Source organism: Tympanuchus pallidicinctus, unplaced genomic scaffold, assembly GCF_026119805.1.
Source record: "Tympanuchus pallidicinctus isolate F22 unplaced genomic scaffold, pur_lepc_1.0 scaffold18, whole genome shotgun sequence".
NCBI lineage: Eukaryota > Metazoa > Chordata > Aves > Galliformes > Phasianidae > Tympanuchus > Tympanuchus pallidicinctus.
In genome coordinates, this window is record NW_026294699.1 from 11,408,456 (window position 1) to 11,423,957 (window position 15,502).

Below are 15,502 nucleotides of genomic sequence, written 5' to 3' on the forward strand. Positions count from 1 at the left end.
TTAGGTTGTGATTGGACTTGATGATCTTTAAGGTCTCCTCCAAAATGAGCGCCTCTATGATTCTATGATCCTATGATTCTGTGATGATGGAAACCTTTTATCTTATCTTATTCTTTAGAAAAAAAAGAAAAAAAAAAGTAAAAAAAAAAAAAAGTTAAAATAAACATTGACTTAAATAACCAAGTATTTTGTAATACTGTTATTTCTGATAAGCACTGCCCATCAGATTACACACGGGGGCATGGAGTCGCAATGGAGTCTCTCCGTTTCTCTATGAATGCACAGTGCTTGCTGTGCAATGATTAGGAAACCCGAGGATAATCTCACAGAAAGGCAGACTTTCATTCTGTGAACTCTGCACAATGAATAGGAAGAAACACTGGAAAATAAAACATTTTCTCACCATCTAGAACACCTCATTAAAAATCTATATACACTGAGTAGGGCCACTTCTTTTCCAGGCTGAAGCCACCTTCGCTGCTGTGTATCTGGAAATACTTACAAACCTAACAATGATGATCATTGAGAAACATGGTGGGAATCCTCTAGGAACCAGAAAAAACCCTACTCCCCACTGCTTGTTCCTCATACAAATCCTTTAGCAGGGTGAATCATTATCCTTTCTTTCAAAACCATAGTGTAGCCAATCTATTGTCCAGGACTGCACTCACCTGACCCCCACATTATTCTTATATCATAACCAGGCTCTAAAATTCATTTCTTTTTATCGCTTTTATAACCATTTGCCTTCCAAGAACTTTTGAAACTTTCTACTGTCTGATTTGCTCAATTTTATCTCCAAATCTGCTTGTCCTCCTCCTGCCCATTCCCACTTTATTCTCAGTTGAACCCACTTGAACCTTGCTGCACCAGTCTCCAGAGAGCGTGTCTGAAAAGTTTGCTTGATTGCAGCTTTCTTTGTGATTTGACTCAGGGGAAAAAAAAGGAAAAAAAAAAAAATACCCATAGCTCTTGAATGCCTGTGAAATGGAAGTGAATGAAAAGGGCTAACAGAAAGGAACCCCGCTGAGAGAACCATGCACGAGGCAAGCTGGATAGAGAAACTCCCCACTGGGTTCCTGTTTCCATCAGATAAGATGGGGAATTTAGACCAGTTGGAGTTGTTGGCTTTTTTTTATTATTATTTTTTATTTTTTTAAACCTAAGCTGATTAACACATTGAAATAGCAAAATACCTTATGGTTTTGATCAACAAGGAAGCATCATCTCATGAACTACAAGCATGGTAAGACACTCATTTGTGAGAGCGTTTGAAAGGTGTGAGATGTTATCCTCCCTCGGGTGCTAGCTGCCATCACTGACAGAATTTCACATGAACATATTTGTATGAAAATGGACTCAGACTACTCACATCGTCATTAATTATGGTTCAGGTGAAAGGGCACTGATAAAAAGCAGAGAGGTGATACTTCAACCATTTGAGCTATGTTGCAACCACCTGTCTGACAACACACTACCTGGGGGAAGGAGGAAAACTCCTGAACGCTCACCTGGAGCGAGCTCTAAGCAAGTGTCTGAAACGTCCCATCTGTTAAATGGGATTCAATAAAGTCAGTAATTTACCAGTATCTCAGAGACACTAGAATGGCCTGATGCCTTTAGCTTGAGAATCATTTGCAGTGAGCAGAATGTGTGTAGTACAGGCAAGATTATAACATGCGTGAAGATTTTGACAAATCTGTGGACTCTGTTGACTTTATGTGTTGTCTGTGTTGAACCCTGCACAAGGACTGGCAGAGGGAATCAAAGGGAACCATCCTAGAATAAAATAGAATGCATTTTTCAAAGAAAGAAACAGAATAAGCAATGAGCAGGGGACTTCTCATGCTCTCCCCATCCATTTGTTGCTTACAAGCAGCAAGAAGTTTCCTGCACTGCACATAAGGCAGTCGTGAATGATTGAGACATCTTCCCTCCCATCTCAATGAACTTTGCATATACATCAAATGTTGGTGATTATTCTTTGAACATTTTGTTTTCTCCCCTGTGACTGCAGGGATGAGCCCCAGCTTTCCTGCCCATTAGGCACATAGTCTCTATGTATTTATCTGCTGAAAAAATGTTCGCTGGGAAATATTTTTCAGCTCACATGCAAATTGAAGAAAAGACAAAGAGGCGGCATTTACTGCAGATATTTCAGTCCTGAAGTATGGATAAATTCTACTTGTATAAAAACAGAAAACACACGCATATATGCTGAGCTGACACAAAGCCAGATGTAATCATGCATAACTAAAACAGATGAAACAGTGCTGAAGGAAAGGAACAACATTGAGCATCCCCCCAAGTAGCACTTAAGCCACGATGACTGACAGATGGGCAGAACTTTGGGACATGTGGTTGGTAACAACGTGCTCTCTGTTCTGCCAGCAGCATGCATGGGGAGCCCAGTGCTTCCCTTGGTGCCCACACACCAGGAGCAGCATGGTGCCATGGAGCTGCCCTGCACTGTGCCATCGCACCCATCAAAGCCATAAAATGCTGCCTAACAGAAACTAATGGCCAGAGGAGTTTCAGAAATAATTTTTCGTTGATCTGGAGTAAATTCTCTACCAGTGAGCAGTACACCCAATCACAAACTGTCCGTCTGCATCCAGGTCCTCATAAATCAGGGTTTGCTGAGGGAAAGGGGAAGATACTGAAATTTACAGCAAGAGTAATGGGCAATTTCCCAGAGCATGGTGGCTGCCAGCCCCCTCCTCTGTGCACTCCTCCTCCCAGCGCTGCTGCATGCAACAAGAAGTGCCTATAAAGGTTTCAATGAGCAGAAATGAAGAGGAAAAGCTCTCAGAACTCCACGTGGCCTTCTGCAACCCCCCGAGATGCTCAGGACCATGAACACTTCTGCTGCTTTTACAGTCTAAATGTAGTTTGCGACATTAAGGACATTTCTCTTTCCGAATAAACTTTGCTGGGCTTTTTTACATCAGCATTTCTTTGTGAACTCAAGTTCTTGAGTTCCTTCTTTCTAAAAGAATTTGCCACAAGAATAATGCAGAATCATTTTGCTCCAACAAGTTTCAACCCACTCTGGTTGCAGATCATTTCTATGAGCAGAGTTCTGCAGCACTAAGAGTGCTGCTAACTGCAGCTTTGCATGGATGAATATCGCACTGTATTGCTTAGGTAACTAGATTTGGATTTAGATACCTAAATTTAAGCACTCAGGCTTGAAGGCTTTGGACATCCTCACTGAATCAATACTGCTCTGCTTTCTGAAGTTATTAGTTTTTGATTCTGAACCACTTAAATCAATACATATTTCAGGAAGGCTACTGAGCTACAAGGCATAAGAATATGTGCATAAAAAACTCACAGACGACGTAAACATCATGGAAGTAACATATATAAACAGTGCCTTAGAGATTCACAGAGTAAACATGGACAGAAGCAAGTCCAATCAAAATAACCAGCTCTGCTACAGTGAAAATGTTTCATGAAATTGGGCTGGTACAATGCGGAGGGGCCAAAGAGTCTCTTTGCTTTTCTTTTCTTTGTAATCCCCAAAAGCATTTACTTAAAAAAAATAGGTATATACATTTATTAAATTAAAAACAAAATATCAATGCTGTCATAACAGAATATTCGGATCCACGCAAAGTGATCCCTTCCCAACTACGATTTTAGCTCATTTAAAATCTGAGATTTTTCTTGCAATTCACAACCTTGAAATCCTTTGTTAGACAGAATGTCCATCCTGTGCAGAAGTAATAGTTTTCCATTTGAAAGCAACATTGCCTCTCTTGATAACAGCTAGAGATTTTATCCACTATTAATAGCTGCCTTTATGAAAAATAATGAAGTTGCTGATGTTACATCTACTTTGGCATGGAATAAATAGATAAATAGCAGGGAGCAGTCAGATGGCCAGCTCATCAAAGAATTCTGAACTGCTGTGATGGTTTATACAGAATTAAGTAATGAATGCAAATTTTCTGTCCTGCACTCCGCAGCCAGGCCACTTGATCACAGATGAAGGATACTGCTGATTTCAGGGTTGGTCTTGATTGCAAATCTTAGCAATGCCAATTCAGATTTTGCAGCTGTAAATTCAACATAGGAAATCCCAACTCGCAAAGTTTCAGACTTTAAAGTGGCAGAGGTGGAGGTCGCAGAAGATTTAACAACACCATCGACTCCATGGGGAGCTGATTTCTAATAAAGACTGCCTTTTCAGTGGCCACAATCATGAACTGCCAGTAATTGGACCCGTACTTTCTATAATGTGCCCAAGCTGACATTTCAATTACCCAAAAGATGAACCAGGAAACCGGTACTCGCAGCAGCCAGCTCTCCCTAAATGTTCTATTATGCAAACATTTTCTCATTGCAGTGATACATTCTACCCCACACACTGGAGGAAAAAAAAGAAAGGAAAAAAAAAAAGAAAGGAGCAGCTGATACTTGCCTGTAATGATGCCATTTTTCTCTACAGGTTCTTGCCAGCTGACCTTGAGAGACGTGTCCAGAATCTCAGTGAAACTCAGGTGTCCCACAGCTCCCGGCTCTGGCAATCAGAAAAGGAAATCTGTTAACATGAGAAGCCCACTTACTTCTGATGTGATTCATGTGGCAAGGTTAGGGCTGGAGGACTGCAACATGGAGCTGGGACCAAGGGAAGCCTGCTGGAAACATCAGTGAGAACTGCAGGGGAGAGGGGAAGGATGGAAGGTGTTAAGAAGCACTCTGGCTATCATCACACAAATTATTTTATCTAGTCATCATCCCAACTGTGCAGAGAACTGAAGAGAGCAGCAGCGGGGGACTGCATGCAATGTGTTCTCTGTCTTTCTTCTTGATCTAATCTAATTAGAACAATGAAGCTGGCAATGTTGGAAGTGATTGCATTTGTTGTTTCCCCTCGACAGCATGTGGGTACCCGTGCTGCTCTGTGCAGCTTCCTTGGGGCTGTGCTCCCTTTGCCTGCACGGAGCCTTCAGCAGGTGAAGGTCAGAGCAAAGGCAGCCTCAAAACTTGGACAGTGTCTCTCAAAACATCTCTAAAAATGTCCAGCATAATGGCAACTATCTTCTGCAAAACGAATACAAGTGTGTGAAACTTTTAAAGGATTTTTATGATGTAGCTCAAGAGCTCTTAAAAATTTCAGCTCCCTAGTGTGCAATGAAAGAGCATAAAATGGAATGACTGTCAAGAATATGCCATCCTCCCTCAATTTTGATCTTCAAGGAAGACATCCTGACTGATTTTTGATCCAACTGCTGTTCTGTCTTCAATTGATGTACTGGAAAAAGGAGTTTTTGTTCACTTTATATTCGCTCTGCTTCTGTCATTGGATCCCTGCCTGAGTATCCTCCAGCTCCACTGACATCAGTTGGCAATTTCTCGCCTGCAATTTCATATTTTGTTTCCTCTGTGCTTTAGTCCAGTTTCTCATTCCCCTCCAGCTACGATAAAGAAAGAAGCCTGCCAGTAGGTCGGCTGTGACCACATTTGCAATTCTGCAATCCTAGGGAGGAAAATTTCCAAATCCATTCTGCGATGTGTAGTAGTCAAAGCAGTACAGAAAAGTGCTGATCTGGTAGCGATCTCGGGAATACCCGAAGAGAGCACAGCAATTATGCACTATTCAGGAACACATATCTGCACACATGCAAGCCACATACTCACAAAGCTTTACTCCAATTAGCTCCTGCCATTGCGTTCCAGTTTTAATGCCATAATGAAAAGCAGGTGCAGGTTACACCAAGCCAGGACGCATCGCTTCTGACTGGATGTCACATTTTATTTGACCTACAGTTCATCAGCAAACAGATTTACTTGCGCTGTTTTTTAAAGGATTGCCCAACTTGGCTTTGCAGATACACAGAAAATGATCACCTGAGACCATGAATGACAGTCCTTTCAAACCTTTTTACTCACCACCATAAATCCTGGAACAAGTTAGATTCAACGAGTCCTCCACAAAGATGCATTATGCTGTGCTACACTGAAGTTCTCAGTCATCACTAAAACATTTCTGAAGGACTCAGAATCAAAAAATGCTGCTCATCTCTAGTGCAGAAGCTCTGTGCAGCACAAGTCTGCATATACAACAAATATACAGCCAGTCTGATTGTCTGTCGTTCCGTGTACCATGATGGAAATTTCTAGTGTTTAAAACTGTACATGATTCCAGCATCTCTCTGAAATATTCTCTGTGTCTGACTGTGCCCTTCTCATAATTTCATAAAGTTTCTAAGGCTTATTTCTCCCTTAGCAGAAATACTGTTTCCTTCCTCTTTTCAGCTGCTTAATTCCCATGAAATCTTAGGAGCCGCCCATCTTTGGCTTCCTGCAATTAACCATGGGATCAAAATGCTTTTGGAGGCAGAAGGACAGATGGATCTGAGACAGACAACCAACACATTAACACTGCCAAGGGCCTCATTTCCTTAAGAAAACAGGCAAAATGTTCATACTGCACATAAGAACCTAACACGTTTTTTCTTTCCTCTGTGCCTTTTGCCTTGACTCCAGTTAAAAACATATCAGCTCATATTAATAGCTCATAAGATTTCTGGTGGTTGCACTGCTATCTGTGCAACCTTCTAGCAAGCAAAGGCTGCAGTCTAGAATCTGTTCCTGGGGCATACGGAGGAGGCAAACCACAAAATCAAAACCCATAGGAAAGTACTTAATTTTCTTCATAAACTTTCAAGAGTGTCTCATGAAAAAATGGATTAGCACTCTGAGCCTCACTTCTGTGAATGCTGCTGTTAATCAGATTTTCTTTACGGGAACACTGACTAACCTAAAAGATCCCTGTTAAGGAGAAGTAGTATTTCTAAAAACAATATCTTAATGGCTGTGGCAGACATTTTTAAATTCTTCTTTGGATCTGTAAACGTGCAGCAGTGTTTGCGATGCTCTGTGAGAAGAAACCCTATTGAGAACCAAGATCACTGTGGACACATAGCTAGCCAAGAGTGCCATTGCAACTCAGCTGTTATCTGAACAGACGTGCTGGATGTGTTAACCACAGACATGTCTTGAACAAACATTTCCAGGAAGCCACAGAGGCTAAGACATTTTCTGATGCAGGAAACAGTCTATATGCAAAACTATTTAGCTAGTTTTCTTTCACTCTATGGATGTGACTTTAGTTTGCAGAGCAGAAGCTACTAAATCATCATGATGCTGGTTGTTTTACTTTATGCAAATACTTGCAATATAGTATAGATATAGACATTTTCAATGTACTGAATAGCAGAAGGAAACAAACTTAAATAAATCATCGATTTCCACAGGAAGCCCTGGTGCTCAATTTCTCAGATCAATTCATAGTTATCTGGATACCTGAACATGGATTTAAGAGCATAAGGGTTCACAGACAAATGATGTATTGCATTAGCTGAACCATACCACGGAGATTTCAGCCTTTCATTTCCCAGCTGCACAAAAATGCACGTGGACAACCAGCTGAGGTCACTGTCTGATGGAGACTAACTTGACTACAAACCGCTTTGTCAACCTGAGGCCTGATTTTAAGCAACCAGATGTCAAAGTTCCTGCTTTTCTCTCCAACCAACCCAAACGTGAGCACTGAGATTCTCCACCAGTGCTGCCTACTCACTGTCTTCCAGAGTGCGCAGGAGCTGCGGTGCGCTGCGCGGCCCATCGCCAGGGGTGGTGAAGCACAGGACTGATGTGTAGTAAGTGGTGTACTTCTTCAGGTTGGTGATGCAGCCACTGTGAACACCGTGGAAATCTGGAGCAATCGTGACCACCGTCACAGTCCCTGGAGCATCCACTGGCCATGCGAGGAGCTAGAGAATGTAAACGTGGATGAGCTCTCATTAGAAGATGTGCCCATGCAGAACTAGACAACTAGAGTGTGCTAGGCTGCCAAAACCATCTTAATCTGATTGTAAAAAACAAGCAGTGCTGTTCAACTACTGTCAGCTCTGACGCTGAACAGATGGACAGAACACTGTTACCATGATAACTGGAGGGATGTGTGTAATGCTTACTAGCAATAGGGGACATATCGATACTATAGAGATATTACAGCTCTCAATTTCTGCTACTGAACAAGGCCAAAATTATTGCAATTGCCTGTTTGTATGGCATGAGTCTTTTGTGTCCCTCTGAGCAGGACAATCCCTGCTGCTGAAAGAAAGATGCAAAGATGAAAGAAATGGAACTTTAGTGCTACTCTGAGATAAAAGCTTCATCTCAACACGGTGTTCCTTGAAAGATCCCACTGGGGGGAGAAATCCTCCTTCCCCTCCCACAGCCTTCAGCATCCCATAGACCAGCATTGCTAAGACGCAAATAATGTTTCAGTGCCTGATGATGTGGGGACAGCCACAAAAAGTTTAGGAACTACAGAAAGAATAGAACATGGCTTTAAGAAGGATTAGTACAGTTTTTAGCACCTAAGTCCCAAAAGTGAGGCTCCTGATGAAATTTCTATGTATTTAAAGTAACGTGCTTGGCAAGCCACAGTTCTTCCAGGTTTCAGTCATCTCAGTGGCCCTGCTGGGTGATCATTGTTTCTTAGGGTAGAATATCTTGTCTGCAGCCGCCTAAATGAGGACTTCAGAAGTTGATTTTTTGCAAATGACTTCAAAATGTTAAAACAATTTTTGAAATCACCTTAACAACTTCAGGGCCTAAAGCTTTAAAGTGCTTCGGAAATTTCTATTACGTCCAAAAATCCTTGTGGCTTATACAAGATGCTAAAATTCTATGCCTTACTCAGTATCTGTGTAAATCATGCTACTTGTATTGATTTCAGGCTCATAAACATGAATAGATGCCTGAAATTATTGAGCCATATTTAACACATTTCGCCAACATCTATTGGCTGATAATGAGACTGTACTCCTCATAGTCAGAAAGCACAGTTAAAGCACTATAAGGAGTCATTTCGTTAGAAATATTTCATATTTGAAAGGTGCACTTTACTACTCCTTGAAATGCAAATAAATTTCAAAGAAAAGATAAAAAACGGATAATAGTTGATGGAATAGTAAGCTTTATTTTCTTTTCTAAATCACCTTTGTGGATTACAATTGGCATTAATAACTGAGGGACTGAACATTAGACTGAATATCATTGCACATTCCATAGAAAGCATGTGCAGGAAATAAAAGTCAACAATTTTGTTCATTAAAGGACAAAATGGGTTTAACCCTGAACTAAAGCAAAGGCCTAGCTTTGGTACTGGTATGTATATATTATACAAAATAAACTGTGCAGTAAAGTAATTATCACAGAACTGTTCTCACAGTCTTCGTGCTGCAATTCACAAACCCCGTGAGAAATTATAAAGCTGTTGCAATTTAATGCAATCAGAGAACTCCAAGAAAAGAGAAATTGTGATAATCTCAGAAACTTCTACTGAATGCTGACAGATACAAATCGGGATTTTGGTATTTTATAAAATTGATAATTAAATTGAAATTTAAATCGGAGGTACCCAGGCGATGAGATTAAGGCTCTTCGTACTGAAGACGCGTTTGAATAAAACAAAGAATAAAAAGCTAAAAGATGGCTTCTCCAAATCTGACTGAGCTCACCACGTTTGCATTGGCACCAGATAATTACAGTGTGCTGCACTTCACTGACCCCCAAAGTGTGTTTGCTCATTCTCTACAGCCCAAGCAAAAGCCAGCTGCTTCTATTTCAGGATATACTTCTGCAGCCTAAATACCCTGCCAGTAACCTAGTCCTGAGAGCTGAAGCATACACTTTTACATGCACATGCTGCTTCAACTGGGGATTGTTGCAACCATTACTGTTCTGTATGAGAAATAATTTCCTTATGAGAAATGGGAAGAAGAATGTTAAAACACACCTGCATACATTTACCTCAGTTTCTCCATCACTTCGAAACATCTCAGAGAAGGATCAAGTCTTCTCAGCCCGCCCAAAGAGGTTGTGGATACCCCATCCCTGGAGGTGTTCAAGGCCAGGATGGATGGGGTCCAGGGCAGCCTGGTCTAGTATTAGACATGGAGGTTGGTGGCCCTGAATGTGGCAGGGGGTTGGAGCTTCACAATCCTTGAGGTCCATTCCAACCCAAGTCCATTCCAACCCAAGAACCATAGAACTATGGTTCTATTATTCTGTTATTCTCAAACTCTAAAAATGCACCCACAGTTCACAGCCTATCTTCAGAACTGCACGTCCTCCTCAGCTCAGCCAACATTTCCTCACCCAACAGCTACACCAAGCTTCCTTCTCCTGCGAACAAAATGTGCCCATCTTCACTCGTCCTGCTCTGCCATCACTGCAAGTTTTCTCTTTGTTCTTTCTAAGAACGTTTTTAAATGCTTCCTAAATTATATCCCCACTGAACTGCTGGAGGAGTTTCTATTAAGCAGTCCTTCCTGAGAGACAGAAATAAAGCACTTAGCTCCCTCCTTAGCAAACACTCCACTGGTGAAAGGACCCACAAGTGCTCCGTGAAGCACTCTCTGCTGTGCGCTGTTAATAGATATTGCCAGCTGCCCCATCAACAAGGACGTGTCGCGTCAACGCTGCTCCATCAAGCGAGATTAAAAATTTTACATTTCTACATCTCCAAAATCATCACAGTGGGAAAGTTAAGACAAATATTTGGTGTGACATCTTGGTCCCTAATTAAATGAATGGGAGTTTTGCACTAGAGTAGATAGGAATCTCAGGGCTGATTTCAGTGGCACAGCGACGCGCCTCCTTTGCTATTTGATATCAAACTGCTCTTTGGCTTTGGAAATTCTCCAGGTAAATGACAAAGGTATTAGAATGTCCAGTCTACGACATACTTTCTTCTCAGAACTCACATAAACCAGTGAAAATTATATTAGGAGAAACAACTGCTCAGTTCTCTCTTCGTTTTGCTTCTGTAAGATATCCCTTCATATATATATCGTCATCTAGGACATTCATAGATTATTGGATTCAATTTCTATTTGTTATACACCACGACTGTTAAAGCAAACAAAGTTAAAGAAATCTTCCTTCTATTTACCTTGTATCCTTGGTTAATACCATTGATGAACTGCTGGGGTGGAGGGCTCCAGAGGAACTGGATGGTGGTGGAGTTCACGGCTTCCACCTGCACGTTTTGAGGCGGAGCTGTCGGCACTGCTCCCATCAGCAGAGAGGAAAAGTAAATCAAACAGAATGGCAGAGGGGTGAGGGAGCAAAAGAGAAAGATGAGCACAGAACCTATTCACTGCCACTTATGAGTCACAAAGTAATAACAACCTAGAGAAAAAGATGCACTTCTTGTGATAGGGAAACCAGCAATAATTTGGAAAGAGTGGTAATTGAGTTATTTCTCATGTTCTCTCAGAAATTCGTTCAAGGGGAGGGGTTGAAATGATTTCTGAACTTATTACTCCACAATGAGTTTCGCATAAAGACTTGAGACAGAAGCTAGGTAATGATAGGTGAACATCTCTCTTTCAATTATCCATGACTGCGCAGAGAAATGAAGCTTCACCAAGAAATTTCTTGAGTCTTTTAATATCATGCAGGCTCGAACTAGCAAACACGGGATCAGCACAGTCAAAATTCTAATTCTGAATTATAACCTGGTGACAGGATCTGTTTATTATTCATTGCTGCTTAAAAAATTAAGACGAGTCATACAACATGCAACAAAGATTTTTCTTGGGAATTGAAGATGTTTTCATGTTATCTTGGTAAAACAATCATTCATTATATTGAATTTATTATATGTAATCTGAACCAACGCAGCCTCAAATCCTCTAAAAGTTGTGCAAGCATTTCATGTCAAGTGTTTAATGAGCACATGTCTCTCCAAAATGACACAAAAAGCATGGAATGTAGAGGCATACTGGCTTCAAAAAACCCCACAACAACCCCACCTCAAAAAAACCCACAACCCCACCACATATTTTGCCATTTAACACAGCATCTCTTTAAATACCTTCCAGCCCATTCCTTCAACTCATTACTTTATGATGCCATTTCCGTAGTTCTCAGAGGAAGGAATACTAAGTCAGGACTATCTTGCCGAAACTATCAAGCTTGTAGGAAGTTTAATAAGCTGCTATTTGTATATATATTTTAAAAAAAAAGGACTAATATTCCTAGCATCCTTTGAATCCTAAAAAAATAAGTTTAATAAAGCTTCAAAACCATGGATATTGACAGCCATGTACATTTGTATTCTATGAAAGAGAAACTATCCACAAGTGGTTTTGAAGCTTAAAAACTTTGTTCCTTTTGCTTCCAAGGGAGAAATTCTACTAAAGCCCAATGACCCACGCTTCTCAAGTATCTGTAATTCCCACTGAGAAATGCTAGTTTGCTCCATACTTCTCAAAAACGGGTCACAAACTTTTAAAGCTTCAAAGTACCTTTGGAAGATGTGCCTTTGTATGGAGGAGAAATGAAGACATTATCTTCAAAAATGTAAAAATGTCCCTTTGTCCACTAAAAGCTATACTTGTTTGAAGGAGACATAAAGGGCTGTTATTCTTAACTGGTGTACAAGGTATAGCAAGACTGCAGCCAACAGAGCTGGGACAGTGTACAACTATCAAAGACATCCACAGCTTAGAAATATCAACTCAGAAACCTGGAGAAATCCTTGAAGATGTCAGGTTTGAAAGAAGCCTAGAACATCCACTTCCATGCCCTATGACACTAAAACTCCTTGATGACAACTGGTTTGACAATTTAGCCCTGCACATTTGTTTTATTTAACTTCAGAAATGGCATATTATTTGGAATTGTTTTGCCCTAATTTAAAGCTCGGTGTCACACTTTATGAACTATGCTTAATTATTGAGCGCTAAAAAACAAATTGATCTGATACTACTTTAATTTTTCATTAAAATGTGGGCCCTATTTCCTTTTTTGCCGTGTATCACAATTCCTTATATGCCTTTGGAAGGTTGTAATAATCTTATCAACCTGTGGACATCGTAAAGTTTTTGTACTTAAGTTATTCATCTGATCATCCAAAAATACAGCCATCTGTATTAAAGTCAATATAGAGTCATAATGAGTTGCGTCAGCTTCATTCTCCCACTAATGTATTTTCACTTATTCATATTCTTTGATGAACCTGTTCATTATGAGAGCCACTAAATGTGCTTTAACTTGCTCATGTTCAATTATGATTATACAATCAATTGTATAATTGATAGTGTAAGAATTTAAAAAATCAAAATTCATCCTTTCCTACATATTGGAATATTCTGACTGTGTAGCCACCAGAGATTTGTTATTGAAAAAGAAAAGTGAACAAGAAAGCTCTGAATTAGCTAGTTATCAGAAAGTCATCTGGATATCATCGCTAATTTAATCTCCTTCTGTCCTGAAGGGTAAAGCAGCTCAGGATTCTCCCCTCAGCTCACTCCTCTTCCTTCTGTTGAACACGACCACTCTACTTCACTACGCTGATCTTTTGATACAGAAAAACTATATTTTATACCTCACCCCATAAGCTGTTAACTAACAGCCCCACTCAAAGAAATACAGAACTTGGCAGTGGGAGGAAGATTCACTGATGGCCCTTAATGTAGCACACCATTCAAAAAGCTGGGTAAGCACCTTAGGATAGGTTTACTGCATTTTGGAAATGTGTATAACCACATGAGTTAATTATTTCTTTTAATGAGTGAAATATTTTTCTTTCATTAGGAGGTAATTCTCTGAAATGAGAATAAATCATGACAGCACAAACAGAACCTGCTACGATAAGAGAAAGGATAAAAATCATGAGCAGAAAACCTGAATGCTTCAGAATGCTGGAAACCATGATTTATATTACAATTCATCTTCAGAATCTTCATTGAAGTATCAACATCTGCATTACAATGAACGAATTTAAAAGATGGAAAGAACATGGTCTATCTAATATGCATAAGCTTAATTATACTGCAGATGTGATATAATACATTTTTATATTTTAATCAGTAAAATATTGGCATTGTGACCTCAAATTTACTTCAAAGTGACGGTATAAAGTTCTCCTTTTATGTTCTGATCTTAAAGGCTTCCTTGGGTATCTGAACAGTTTTGCATTAAAAAAGGAAAAAGTTTGAGAGAAGCTAAACCAGGGCCGACCTTCCGATCAGTTCAGAACTCAGATACCTTCCCCAGGTCACAGCCAGCACCTTGCTGAAGCTGCAGCTGTCCCCATAAAACATTTCCTAATTGGCAGTGGATAGCTATCTTCTTCCTACAAGTTTCTTGTTGTCAAGCAGTACAGGAGCTACTGATGTCAAATAGCTGTTTCAAAAGTAATCCCCAAGCATTTACGTGCTTGGTTTTTAAATCTGTCCTTCATGATTTTTGCAAGCATTCTTAAACCATCTCACACCGGAGACCCATCTGGGAGTCATCTTGGAACTGCAGATCAAATTGGTCAGACAAAACCAACTGCTACTTTCTTCCCTACAAAGTTCATACTGTTGGAAATCTGTTAAGAGCTCAGCTCCGGGGACTGCAAGTTAATGTGCAGCATTCTAAGCAGAAAAGGTCATGGAAGCACTCTAGATAAAAGCCATTAAAAGGGTTTTGCTGACGGGATAATTGAGAGAAGAGAAGGCAATCAGGTTAAGCATGTGTACATGTAATTATTCTGTCTGTAGCTACGTGCAGGTAGCATGTAAACCCTGCACAGATACCCACAGCCAGACTTCAGGTCTTAAATACAGATCTCTGACAAAGCCCTGGACAAGTCTCCTGCTCCACCCAACATCCCTAATTCTGGGCTGGCAGCTTCCAGGTCTCAGCACGGCAGGCTCAGGGAGCTGCAGGTTTTCTCTGTGGGAGGATTTGGCTCTTTCAGTGCACTGGAAGCCCTGGGGAGATTTCTTCCTGCAAAGCCGCTTCCCCTGCCCACCTGCCACCAAGCCGTGCTGTGCTCTGAGCAGCAGCAGGTGCATGGACACAGGGCCCTCTGCTCTTCTACACGTGCCAAAGTATGAAATTCAGAAGTACAAGGTTTGGCACTAACTGCTGAGTTCTGCTTCCTGCAGCTGGAAAATGCCTCTGTTCCTTTCTCACAAGGACGAAATTTCACTTCTTTATTAAGAACTGGGAGTGAGGAGCCTCACCGTGACAACCGCTAATTTCATGGCCTTTGTAAAGCCATTAAAAGCAATGCAAAGCGGGAGATGGCAAATGACACTGAACAGTGATAAAACCTAGAGCTACAAGATCCCGATGCTACAGCTCTGACCTCCTTCTGTACAGCAGCAGCTAGACCCAAACCAGCATCCATGGATGGCTTGGTGAGGGAAGGTTACCACATGAAGACTTTCGGTGAAAAAGCCTACGTGAAAACTAAGGAAAAACTTATGGAAAAGTCTATTAACTTTTGCTGAGACTTTGCTGGCCTTTCAAGGTGTCCATGCACAGCACAGTGTTGACTTAAAACAATGTCAAAGGACACATTAAGGATTATGAACATAATAAGCACATAAGACTGGTTTTGGGATGTGCATCAACAGAAAAGTGTATCAGCTGAAGTAGACAAAAAAAGGTTAATTCCAATGCAAGGAGT

General features: G+C 40.7%; 1 protein-coding gene across 7 annotated transcripts in view; it reads right to left on the reverse strand.

Moving 5' to 3' along the window:
- Positions 1 to 15,502, reverse strand: part of SDK1 (sidekick cell adhesion molecule 1) — a 359,812-nt gene that overhangs the window by 89,371 nt on the left and 254,939 nt on the right. For all 7 annotated transcript variants that reach the window (XM_052679608.1, XM_052679609.1, XM_052679606.1 and 4 more), the window contains 3 exons: positions 10,982 to 11,097; positions 7,595 to 7,787; positions 4,430 to 4,528 (listed from right to left, as the gene is read on the reverse strand). In XM_052679608.1, coding sequence (XP_052535568.1) covers positions 4,430 to 4,528; positions 7,595 to 7,787; positions 10,982 to 11,097 — 408 coding nt within the window. The remainder of the gene's footprint in view (positions 1 to 4,429; positions 4,529 to 7,594; positions 7,788 to 10,981; positions 11,098 to 15,502) is intronic.